Source organism: Strongylocentrotus purpuratus, unplaced genomic scaffold, assembly GCF_000002235.5.
Source record: "Strongylocentrotus purpuratus isolate Spur 01 unplaced genomic scaffold, Spur_5.0 spur5_scaffold_5, whole genome shotgun sequence".
Classification (NCBI taxonomy): Eukaryota; Metazoa; Echinodermata; class Echinoidea; order Camarodonta; family Strongylocentrotidae; genus Strongylocentrotus; species Strongylocentrotus purpuratus.
In genome coordinates this window covers 1,627,576-1,640,078 of record NW_022145611.1, presented here as the reverse complement: position 1 = coordinate 1,640,078, position 12,503 = coordinate 1,627,576, and the positions used below count along the sequence as shown (strand labels likewise).

The 12,503-nt window shown below is 38.6% G+C and overlaps 1 protein-coding gene across 1 annotated transcript in view; it reads left to right on the top strand.

Annotated features, from left to right (window-relative positions):
- The window catches only part of LOC105438462, a 34,060-nt gene that overhangs the window by 7,280 nt on the left and 14,277 nt on the right, over positions 1-12,503 (top strand). Inside the window, exons 7-14 of the mRNA XM_030998416.1 lie at positions 4,564-4,787; positions 6,426-6,604; positions 6,978-7,170; positions 7,590-7,994; positions 9,134-9,388; positions 9,836-9,920; positions 10,605-10,792; positions 11,518-11,691. Coding sequence (XP_030854276.1) covers positions 4,564-4,787; positions 6,426-6,604; positions 6,978-7,170; positions 7,590-7,994; positions 9,134-9,388; positions 9,836-9,920; positions 10,605-10,792; positions 11,518-11,691 — 1,703 coding nt within the window. The remainder of the gene's footprint in view (positions 1-4,563; positions 4,788-6,425; positions 6,605-6,977; positions 7,171-7,589; positions 7,995-9,133; positions 9,389-9,835; positions 9,921-10,604; positions 10,793-11,517; positions 11,692-12,503) is intronic.

Sequence of the window (12,503 nt, the reverse complement as noted above, 5' to 3'; positions counted from 1 at the left end):
CCGCGTAATGCAAGAGTAACACCAATAGGTCAGTGCCTTCTCAAATCAGAGTAGTAGACTGTCGACGAGAAGAATTCACTGCAGCTTTAGCAATATGTACATCTGCATTCCCGGATACATTGATGACGGTGCAATTACTCTTCCTCAGTTCCTCACTAATGAGATTCATGAGTCCCTGCTTATTGCAGTCTCTTGATAAAAAAAAAACTCATCCTTCTTGCCTGAGAATACTGTGTCTGCATTAAATCTGACAACTGGATGGGCGTTCTGCCTACGTCGCTGGTGTGTATTATCATTAATTGACGGCCCTCCACTAAAGCCGTCAAAAACTACATTTGCAGAACCATATAGTGTGGGGGGCTGTGAAATCAGGATATGATCGTGCTATTCTGCCAAAGCTGTCTCCTGTCTTCCATGGTATCTGATGCACCAAGGAAACACCATCAAGGACATACTGGTCTGTGTTATTTCACGGCTTCACCCGACACTTTACTTGCATGATCGGTTATAACAAGAGCTAGCTGAGGCTTCCCAGCCTTCCGAAAGACATTCCCAGCCTCGAAAAGTGCAGGTAGGAACGGACTGAGCTCAAAGCTCATCACCTCTGCTACCTCAAGTTCCCTTGTTTTTTAAACTACCAGGAACTGTTGAAACAGCAATGCAAAGCAGCATTTATGGTTTGTTCAGGTGCAATTTGTACTTTCGAAATCTCTCCCAGAGTCGTAGCTTTGTCTTTCCTTTTGAATGAGACTATTAAAACAGCATATTGGAAGGCCGCTGAGCTATAATCATCGATGTACCCCAGAATAGCCCACTGAAAGGGATGACTTGCAATTAGGTTGCTTCCAGACCTTCATGATTTTGCTGGAAGCAATCGGTACCCTGATGAAAGGAACTGTGGACTTCGCAAAATCCTTAAAACAAATAGCAGGGAACTATACTTCCACTCTTACAATCAGGGGCGTACGCAGGAATTTTCAAGGGGGGGGGGGGGGGGGGTTTTAAAATCTGACCCAAAATATTTTGCTCCCGAAAATTTGAAAATCGCGCCGGCCGAAAGGTCGCTCAGTGGGGGGGGGGGGGGGGGGGGGGGGGGTAAGTGGACACTTTTTTTTTTTTTGGTAGTCCCAAAAATCGCAACGACTCAGCCAACCGAAAAGTCGCTCAGTGGGGGGGGGGGGGGGGGAGTAAGCGGACACTTTTTTTTTTTTTTTGGTAGTCCAAAAAAAAATCGCAACGACTCAGCCAACCGAAAAGTCGCTCGGGGGGGGTAAGAGGACACTTTTTTTTTTTTTTTTTTGGTATCGGATTTTGAAAATTTGACATTTTGCTCCGTTGGGGGGGGGGGGGGTTCGGTCATCTTTTTGAGGTCGGCCATGGGATTTTTTTTTTTTTTTTTAATTAAAAAATTAAAAAATAAATTAAAAAAATTCCAAAAGGGGGGGGGGGGTTTTAGGGAAATTTAGGGGGGGTTTACACACAAAAAATTATCAAATGGGGGGTTTAACCCCCCAAACCCCCCCCCCCCCCCTGTGTACGCGCCTGCTTACAATGCAGCCAAAGCTCCAAAGGTGTAGAACTGTAAGCAGTTGAAAGTGGACCTGGGTATGGGATCTGTGCTCAGAACTACTTTTTTTCTGGATGCCTACCGATTGCGATTCAACTTCCCAGATATTCGGAATAGGCAAGAAAGCAGTCTTCCAGAAGCTTGTGAAATGCAACCTCACTTTGGGATCCTGTGCTAGTAGTTTTCTTCTACCAAGTCAGCCAAAGTAACTAACTTAGAGGAAATTGGTATCAAAGCAATGTCTGTCATGTTTGGTGGCCGCTGTCATGACTCAGTTGCATCATTACGATACAACTTGTTCGTCAAGAGAATTGCCAATGCAACTCCCTCCTACGTCAGCCTCCACCAAATGCACTCCCTCAGAACATTCTACCAAATCCGGGTGGGAGGGGGGATTATATCAGAAACCCCTATCTAGTTTAAGGGGTAATTTTTCTGGAAGTAAAACCCACTTTTCACAATTTTCACAATGCAAACACCCGAAAATTCTGGAAATTTAAAAAAAAACGGACCCATATTTAGGGATTTTTGGTGAAAAAGTGACTCATTAGAGCGTCACACGCCTGTATGTCTTAATATGTGAGTCCCCCCCCCCCCCCTCCCGGGCTACCAAGTCATGGCATGGATGAAGAGTGAGTAGACATGGACGTCACAGACTAGGGCTGGAAATTAGAGGACAATCATCTGGTTCCACTAATGTCAAATACGGAGGCTGCGCCTTGTAATCTTTTTAAGTTGATTCATTGCAACTGCTGTACTGCTTGTAGCACACCTTCCTGTACCTGTAGATGTTATAGACTACCATGTTTGTGTGTGGACCTTGCCAACTTGATGTATGCCACAATCCATAGAACAAGTCACTTGATAATAAAGCAGAAGATAATAATAATAATAATAATAATAATAATAATAATAATCTTTTAAAGTCCACTCCAAATTTTATTAAACCGAAAATGGAAATTCTTTTTCCCCAATTGGTCGTGAGCCCGGCAGCCACTGAGCAGCGCCAGATCGACGTTGCTCTATCCCTTATTGGTGAACGCCAAACAAGGTAGCAGCAACTCCTGTATTTTAACGTCTTTTGGTATGACGCGGCCGGGGTTCGAACCCACGACCTCCCGGTTGTGAGGCGGACGCTCTACTGTCTGGAGCCAACACACCGGTATTGATGTTTTCCTTACTAAAGTACATTCCTCATCAAAATGAAGGAACATGAAGATCTGCATGTGTATTCGCTATAAGATGTCACTCGACCCCCACCCCCCTCCCTCTCCCTCGGCCACTCCCTTAGTGTTGACAATGACCTGTCAATAGTTGAATTTACCCTTTTTTCTGGGGGGGGGGGATTGGGTGACACCATATGGGTGAGAGAGAAACATAAGTTCATTTCCTGTTTATAAAGTGCGCCCTCTATTGAGAAATCTTAGTGGTTTTGTGGCCCTTTGGACGCTATATTACATTTCGTGGTTTCCTGAACCACTGCTTAACATTCTAACGTATCCTATTGGATTCTATGACCCCGAAAACCATAGCATAGACACCCCAATTATGTCCCTTGGATGGATAATAAGTGACTTATGGCCATTTTTATGATATGGCGGCCATTTTGGACGCTATCTTGGATTTTGGGGTTTCCTAGACCATCACAAACTATTCTTGCTTGTCTCAATGGATTCTCTGACCCCCGAAACCATGGGATAGACACCCCAATTATGTCTCCAGGATGGATAATAAATGATTTATGGCCGTTTTTATGATATGGCGGCCATTTTGGACGCCATCTTGGATTTTGGGGTTTCCTAGACCATCACAAACTATTCTTACTTGTCTCAATGGATTCTCTGACCCCCGAAACCATGGGATAGAAACCAAAATTATGTCTCTAGGATGGATAATAAGTGATTTATGGTCGTTTTTAGGTATCGACAGCCATCTTGGATGCCATCTTAAAAAATAACAGCTTTCTGAACCTTTGATTTTGGTCTACTTTTAGTATGTTATTCCTGAGGTCAAATCTACTAGAAACCGTTGAAAAACCTTTTGTTGCAATTTTCTTGGGGTTTGGGTGTTTTTTACCGTATATTGACCTGACTATTACGTCATTTCAGCAACATTTGTAAAGTACCCCAAGCCCCCCCCCCCCCCAGATCTACACCTTGTTGGCGGGAAAAATCGCAACTGATCTCCCCTACCTTTCTTCTTTCTCTTTTTTTTCTTCTTTCCCTTCTCTCATCTTTCCCTTCCCCTTCCCTTCTTTCTCTCTCTTTTAGGTTGCTGGGGGGGGGGGGGGGGGGGAGGCAAGGGCTTTTCGGCCCCCTCCCCGATCCACACGTTGTTGGCGGAAAAATTGCAAGTGATATCCCCCTTCTTTTCTTTTCTTCGTTCTCTTCTTTCCTTCCCTTTATCTTCTCATTTCCTTTTTTCTTTCCCTTTCCTCCCTTCTCTCTTATTTTGTTGATTGGGGGAGGCAACAGCCTGTGAGGCAAGGCCCTTTCGGCTCCCTCCCCCCCCCCCCGATCTCCTTCTTCCCCCTTCTTTTCTTCTTCCTCTTCTTTCTTTCCCTTTCTCTCTTCTTTCCCTTTTCCTTTCCGTTCTTTTTCTTCTCTCTCTCTCTCTCTCTCTCTCTCTCTCTCTCTTTTTTGATTTTTTGCTGGGGGGGCCAAGGCCCGCTCGCCCCCCCCCCCGGATCCGCGCCTGCGACAATCTCACAAAAATGGTGGTGCAGTGTTTGCAAAACACCATGGGAAGCGAAATCGTTGTGATAAGTTTACTTGAATACTGTCAAATCAATCAACATAGTTATTTCCTAATGAAATTCTTAATAATATACCACAATCAAGATATTGAATGGATTATCGCTAGGCTAACAGGAATAATTCGGAATAAAATGTTCTCGTTAACAGTGGAGACATCTTGGTTGGTTTCAGTGCAGAATTCGTCTTGTAATCTGCTCCATTTGCCCACAATTGTTTCTTTAATCACCCATCATTTGACAGATTGACGTTCAGTTTCGTTTCCCTCCGGGAGCAAACGGATGGCGACGGGGACTGTTTAGATTATGTTTCCGGGGAAGACCTTGTGCAAACCAATGCTGAGTCTCTCAAGATTTGTGGCAACTACAATGATATAATGTTCTTCATGTCCCATCACATCAGGATCGACGTGTTTGCACAGTCCATCTTCTCGCTCATACAATTCTCAATGATATATGAAGCTATAGGTAAGACTTTGACAGCGCATCATATGGCCTACGGGTGACAATAATGGTTCTGTACCATAGGTGGCAAGAAATAATTCTTGATTGACATCCCTCCATATACGACACTACTACGGAAGTAACAACTTTAAAAGGATAGTTGAGTTTTGTTGCAGAGGGCGCTAAACAACATTTTTTGTTGTTGTGATAATTAAAACTTGAGTGTCAAATCAAAAAGAATATACAATTTAAATGATAAAGTCATTTTTGTTTGATCAAAATCGGTTCAGAGACGGATGGAATATTCATAAATATAACTATTTCTAATTTGTGGGCCACCACAAATATTTGGTAGTTTTGAACCAGCCGTTAAAAAACGAGATAGCACCTTATTCGTTCTATTCCAGCCAATGCCAATATTGGCTTTCTTGTTTCAATTCAATTCAATTCAGAACTTTATTTCAGACTCGGCTGCACAAGGCAGAGGTCCATAAAACATATGTTACATAGATATATAGGGAACAGAGCCGTATAAACAAAATGAGTATAATAACAACAAATCTTACAAAGAGTATAACAAACTCAACTATACTACGTACAACCAATCTAAACGTGTAACATGTAACCTGTATATGTAAGGTTGATAACAGTATAGCAACCTAACTCTAAGCTGTAAGATTAAAATAAATACATTTATTACAATCTATTTGTTTTGGTTGGCTTTTTCGTGTTGGTTATAATACGCGCAACCAGCCTGTCAGTGTTTTGTTATTATTAGTTAATTGATTAACTAACGGTCACCGTATTTTGGGGAAAGTTGAGCTGAATTGGTATAATCGTTTTTAATCCAAATTCACACATTTTGGGGTCTAAAACTATCTTCGTTGAAATTTTAGGTTCTAAAAGGGCACTGTCATAAATAAGAATAAGAGCAATAGCCATGCTCTTTGAATGCATTTGCGATCTGAAACAAGAACTCAACTATCCCTTTTACGAAAGCTTTAATAGTGCATAAACGATATAACACAACCTGTAAATGTAAAACCTAGATAGCACATGTCACGCCTCGGGCAATAGCACAATAATATTCTAACCTTCCCTTGAGCGTATAAAAACAATTATTTCTCTCAAAGCAGTCATTAATACTATAATAATGGTCTTGGGGGCTGAGAACCGGTCTTTTTCCATAGGAGACAGTAATCATTCTTTATTGATACTCCGCTTTGTGACCCTAATTAAGAAAGCAAGACCTTCGCAACATAGGCCTAACTGTTTGTAAACGATATAAAAGAAAGCATGGGTCTGAATAGATTTTCTGCTGATTTTTAGTTCCACGCAAAGGAATATATCATAAAATAACTATTTATTCATAATTAATGTCTTAATCATAATTTCTTCCTAAGTGGACTGAATTAGGACTTTAACTGTGTCAACTGTAGTTTTTAAATCATCTTTTCGAAGTTACAGACTGGTCATATTTATCTTAAAAATATCCATTTTTCACAGAGATAAATATTAAGTAGTATTTAAAGTTTGTTATTGAACCATGAGGCCTATAAGCCTATTTAAGTGATTTTGTTATTTGAAAATACTACTAGTTTATCATTGTTCATGAAATGAATGTACCACTTTACTTCCATGATATCATATCATTATGAACAGATTGTAAAGCAGAACAGTTCGGCTGTGAGAGTGGATGTGGAATGACTGAGCTGATTTACGACGGAACTTATCTCGGAACACGACCGTTTCCTTCATCCTTTATACCGTTTAGTTCCTGTGAAACCAACGTTACCGTCCCAGACCAATCCTTCATTCAGATAACCATCGACAACTATGCGGTACACACTTTTCAATTTTTACTAATGTTTTTCTTTTTTCTGATTATCATATGTCATCGTAGACTAGACTATGTCTAGACGTGCATTGTTTTAATTATATAAATCGTGTTTTTTTTTTTTTTTAATTGCTATTGAGCCCCGTTTATTGTCATTACGATGCGGGATATGTCAGTATGCTAATTGATATTGTATATTGCACGGACATCAAATATTATCATCGCTATTCGTGTCATAATCGTTATTAACGTCGTCAACATCATCGTCACCATCATTGACTCGAGGAGGTTTATCATATTGCTGCAGTTTATACATTGTTTTAGATAAACATTGTTGATCCCCCAATCAATTGTGTTTTGTGACATACTTGGATCAGTTTGCCTTAGGTTCTGATGGAGTATGCCAGGACAGAGTGACTCTAACCTCACCAGATCATACTCTCACCTTCTCGTGCGATGCTTCACGCATTCCACACCTCATCCTCACCAATTCCTCCACTATGACGGTTGCTATAGATACGGGAAGAGAATCTATGTCAGAGGGACTACAGGCACGTGTAAATGCCTCGGGTAATTTGGCCAACTTAATTAACCCGATGGATTACAAATATTAATCAATTGAATCATGTCAACATATTTGTGCTTCTTTTGTCAGATTTTGTAAACAAAACAAAAGTCATTACTGGGTAGTTAAAATGAGTGTGCGTACGGGCAAACGAAATTTTCGCTTTTATTCTATTCTTTTATCCTTTTTATGTCCTATCTATTCTACCCTTTTCCATGTTCTCTATTTGGGGAGCGGGGGGTTATTTATTTTTCGTTAGAAAATATTGAAACGTCATACATCTCTTCGTTGGCACCTTCCCTTCATATTTTAACGCTATGATTATGACTTGGTGTTCCTACATACATAATTATAAAAAAGATCGAATTATCAGACATCAACATGACCACTACTAAAAACGATTATATAATTTCCTGCCTTGCAGATGTTGCAGGCTGTGCAGTGGGGACGGATTTGGAAAGCCCAAACCACCAGTGTCTATTCTCACCAGGAATAATCGCAAGCAGACTCTACCCAAAATACATTGCCGTAGGACCGAAAGAGACATGGCTCCTTCAAGCTCCTTCGAATGCATTCATCGAACTCATCTTCGATGTCCTACGTCTCTCTGATGAAGGAGATTGTAGCACTTCTTTCATCAAGGTCATTGCTAGCGAGACGCCATCCATATCGATTGCGTCGTTCTGCAGCGGGGACGACGGAATCTACGATGGGATGGAGGTCGACACCGATGTCGATTCGGTCAAGGTTGAGGTAGTGACATCTCAAGCTGAGACTGTGAAATTTCTTGCTCATTATCACTTTGTGCGGGTGGAAGAAGATGAAGAAAGTGAGTTAGTTACGGATTCAATTTCTTCAGTTACTTAATACACATGTATATACATTTATATATGTTTGTAAAGAGCCTTCATACAATTACTGTAAAACCGCTGTACACATTACGTGCCAATATTGTATGGTATTACGATTTCCATTCTTTATTTCAAAAGTAGGTGATACGATCAAATGTGCCATGCCTATTGCCTATAGTTACTAGTATTACCGATAATTATACATTTTGTCGTAAAGATGAAGGCACAATTCCATCATTACTCAGACTGTATTAGTAATATTTGGAGTATATGGTTATCATGAAACATATCATCATTGAGAGTGCTTTATCAAACAAGATCCTATTGTTTTTTAGGTTGTTTAAACATCACCATGGAAGAGTAAATAAACTCAACCTATCGAAAGAAACATTTGTTATGCTGGATGGGTTTCATGCATTATATTTCACGCAGTTCCTGTAAAACCTTAAGGGAATCTGATCAGTGTGTGTCACCTTTCCTTCCTGATTTCCACTTAATAAGTGGAAAATACATCATGCTTTGTATTTTCATATATGATCTGGTGTTTCATGTGTTCTTCATTATCACTCATGCTCACAGATCCCATGATACTAAGATATAGAAGGTTCTATAAACTATACTCTCATACTATTTTTAAATTGTTTGTCTATAAACTGTTATTGATGTCCGTAACATCCAGTTTTGAATAGATTTATGTAATACGAATGTACAATATCATGAAGAGACATTTGCACGTTCATATTTAGTGATGTTTATGCTAATGTCCTTATTTATCGTTAAACTGAGGGTAGAATATTGAATTGAACTCATTTAAAGTTCAAATAGTTTTGAAGCTCATAGAATATTCTTATCGCCATTTTCGTCTTTCTCTAATTATCCAAAATCTGTATTCTTTACGGCACATCGAGGCTTTAGTAATGCTCTGGTATTATACTAAAATAAATTGGGTTTACAATCATAACTAGCTCACAGTGTAGCGATAAAACACATGTTTGACTCTAGTCTTGCAACGACAACTAGATTGCCAATTTCAAACAAAATGATCATCCAAACCTAAAAACTTGTGCAATACCCTAATGAAAACCAAAAAAAAAAATCTTCTGTGTTTACCGATCAGATTGGGAAGCTCCTGATATAACAGATGAGGATAGCATGTGCCCTGAGGGATGGGTGCTGTACAGAGGACACTGCTACCTCTTTGCCCAGGTACACAATAGTACATGGGCGGAGGCGGAAGAATATTGCACTCATCAGCCCAGTGAGTTGTCCGACGACACACATATGGTTAGCATCTTGGATGAGAAGGAAGCAAGATTCATTCATGGTCAACTCGTCCTGCAGTGGTCATATCTGGGACAAAGAATTTATATCGGTAATGCGTTTCTATTTGTATCCTTCCCAGTAGTACGGCTTGAGAATCTTAATTTCATTCCATGCAAATCAATAAACATGTATTTCCTTTGTTATAATCAATATGATCATACCACGAAATGAATAATGAAGGAAGGAGGCGAAAATCTCTTGCTCTCAGTTGGAGTTGCAGCTAAACTTAATGTTAAATTTTAATTAAGTTGATATTGATATTGCCATTTATTTTTACCAAACGAAATCTATTCCAAATCACAAATCCGATCAACATAAGGTTATCTGTGTGTATTGTGCTTTAGTTCGGTTTAAACCTCAATTTTTTGTTAGCTTAACAATAATGGAGGTAGATTTTATTTTCTATTTCAGACAAACCGAATAAAACATCTTTAGTTGGTGATGTTTCATTCACGGATAACACATCTATCTATTGTTATTTTCGTGTTTCATGCAGGTCTTGGTGAACGAAATTCTGCGAGTATGTTTCGTTGGACGAATGGATCACCCATGACCTACACTGACTGGTTCTCCCCTAGGAGGTAAAATAATTCCACATTGGATTGTAAACATTATTTTTGTCATATCGGAATAGGCCATTTTCTTAATTGAACACAATTTAAATGCATACGTTTTTGTGAAGTGCCTCGATACGATTTACTTCATTCACATGTTATTGATCAATAGTCAGAATGCAAACTGCATATATTATGTATTTCTAGGTTGGACAAACATCACAGCTTACCCTACCTATCGACGTGCAATAACGTAACATCTTCATTTGTTAGGGCAACACTGTTAAGTCCTCATAGTGTATGATGATAGGCATCTTGATAATAATAATAATATAATAATAATAATAATAATTGTAGGTTCTTGTATAGCGGTCATATCTGCCAGACTTGACACTCCTGGCGTTCCACAATAAATATTATTTCCCCGGCTTTCGCATGGCTGCCATTGTGGCGCTCTAGCATTTTAAGAAATTAATTCATAGAGTCAAAGTCATAGAGTATATGGCTAATTGAAAACATTTTTTTTCAAAGACTTATGGGTGTATGATCATGAAATTAAATCGGTTATAGTAATGAATCTTAGGCTAACTAGGGGAACCACCAATACCTAGTCAACTCAAAACCAATCGCCTTGTATGTATCCCTTTTTTTAGACTTCTAAAACAGTGGAGAAAAGAATATTGTTCAGTTCCAATACATTTTTCTTCACAGTTACGAAGAAGACAAGGAGGAAAAGGAGAAACAGCCGGATGGAGGATCAATCGAGAAGTGTACCGTCATAGATCTGACCAGGATTCGATTCAGTAGTCTTTGGCATGATATACCCTGTGCATCAGATAGTGCAGATGCTGTCATATGCAAGATGGAAATGAGCACCTTGACCAGATCAACAGGCCGAAGTACGTGTTATTGATTGCAATTCGTTCTGATTGATTTACATCACAACTTCAGCGCTCTGAGATGTTGTATGCTTTTCGCTGAATAATTTTCTCAGATGAAATGTATATACACGGTAACACTTGATGGCAGAAACGTGAAATTTACTCTTTTTTTTTTAAAGTTATTTTTCATGTTGTGATAAATACATTTTCATAATTTGGTATTATTTCGTATAATGTTATCATTATTCATGACATTTGTATCTTGATAATTTATTATCAAGATACAACTTTCATTATTTATCTGCGTGTCGGGTTCTTTTTTATAGCCTAGTCAATCCAATCTAATTAATGCTGTAAACGAATTACGGTGTACATTTTTATTCTCCACTTAACAAATAAATATTTTGAGGTTTTGCTGTAATGTTCATAATATTGGGTGATTTTAAAAAAAATCCAAGTTTAGTTATGTATAAAAGCAAATGAATCGATAAAGTTTCATTAATTTTTTTTTTTTAATAAGCGGTAGTATATAACGACCAAAAGAATTTTGTTTCAAAGAAAATCTAGACAAGAACACAATATTAGTAAAGTAGGATATCTAGTTTATAAACAAAAATTGGTCCCCAAATTTGCCCTTACTTGATTCATATATCTTCCTTGCTTTTCAAGCTCGGGTCGTATTTGTTCAATGTGTCCAAATCTTCCATAGATTAGTTCATAGATGTCTTCTTCTTTCAATACAGAACGTCGCCAAACATCTGAGCTCGTGTTGTTCAGTGCTCCATTAATGGCGCCTAACTGTTCCTACAACACTTTTGAGTGCAGGTCTGGTGAGTGTGTACAACGTGTTTTTCAGTACGATGAGACCCCTCATTGTTACGATGGATCGGACGAAGAAGAATCCTTTGACGGATATGGTAATTTTGTTTTCAACTTCAGTCTTTATTCTTTTTTTCCAGTTTCAAAAATGCATGCAAACATTAAAATATGTTGTTATAAACAAATTATTTTAATGGTAAAAAACAAGGTAAATTGAATTAATTTATGCAAAATACACAAAGAAAACAAGGGACCATCATGAAAAGCCTATTGAGGCTTGATAGGTAAAATTGATTCGGCGGAAGAAGAAAAAGTATCCATTCATTGAACACTTTACTACGATATATTGAAGATTTTTCTCTCTTTCTTTACTTGAAATTTGTGAGATAACCAAAGGGAAAAGCAAATTAAAATCACACGTTAACATTTGAAGAACTGAAAAGGTTTATCTGATTGGTGATATAACTTAACAAATGGTGGGGAAAAGACTGTTTTTGGCAAGCTTTCACTTTTCGTACTGCAAGCACTATTCACTTCTGTTATTCGTGAAACCATGAGTTCATTTCCAGAGGTGAACTCGAGTTCAAATCTAAAGTGCTAAATCGACAATTCCAATGACTGTCCACATTATGGCCCTAACCACAGATAAAAAAAATTTCATGCTCGCCAACATTTTTTAGAGACTGGAAGTTTGGGTCTTGGGCATGACATAATTTGCCCCTCCCCTGGTAAAAAATGTGCCAGTACGCATAAACAGAAATGAACGATTTTCGAATGTGGAACTTGAATTATACCTGTGAGAACCAACGTCCCACTATGGACCGTTTTGAAAACATATAACTCTGTATCCATAAACTACATTCAAGGTGAATAATCATTAATTTGTCTTTAATTCCTATTTTTTGTTTAT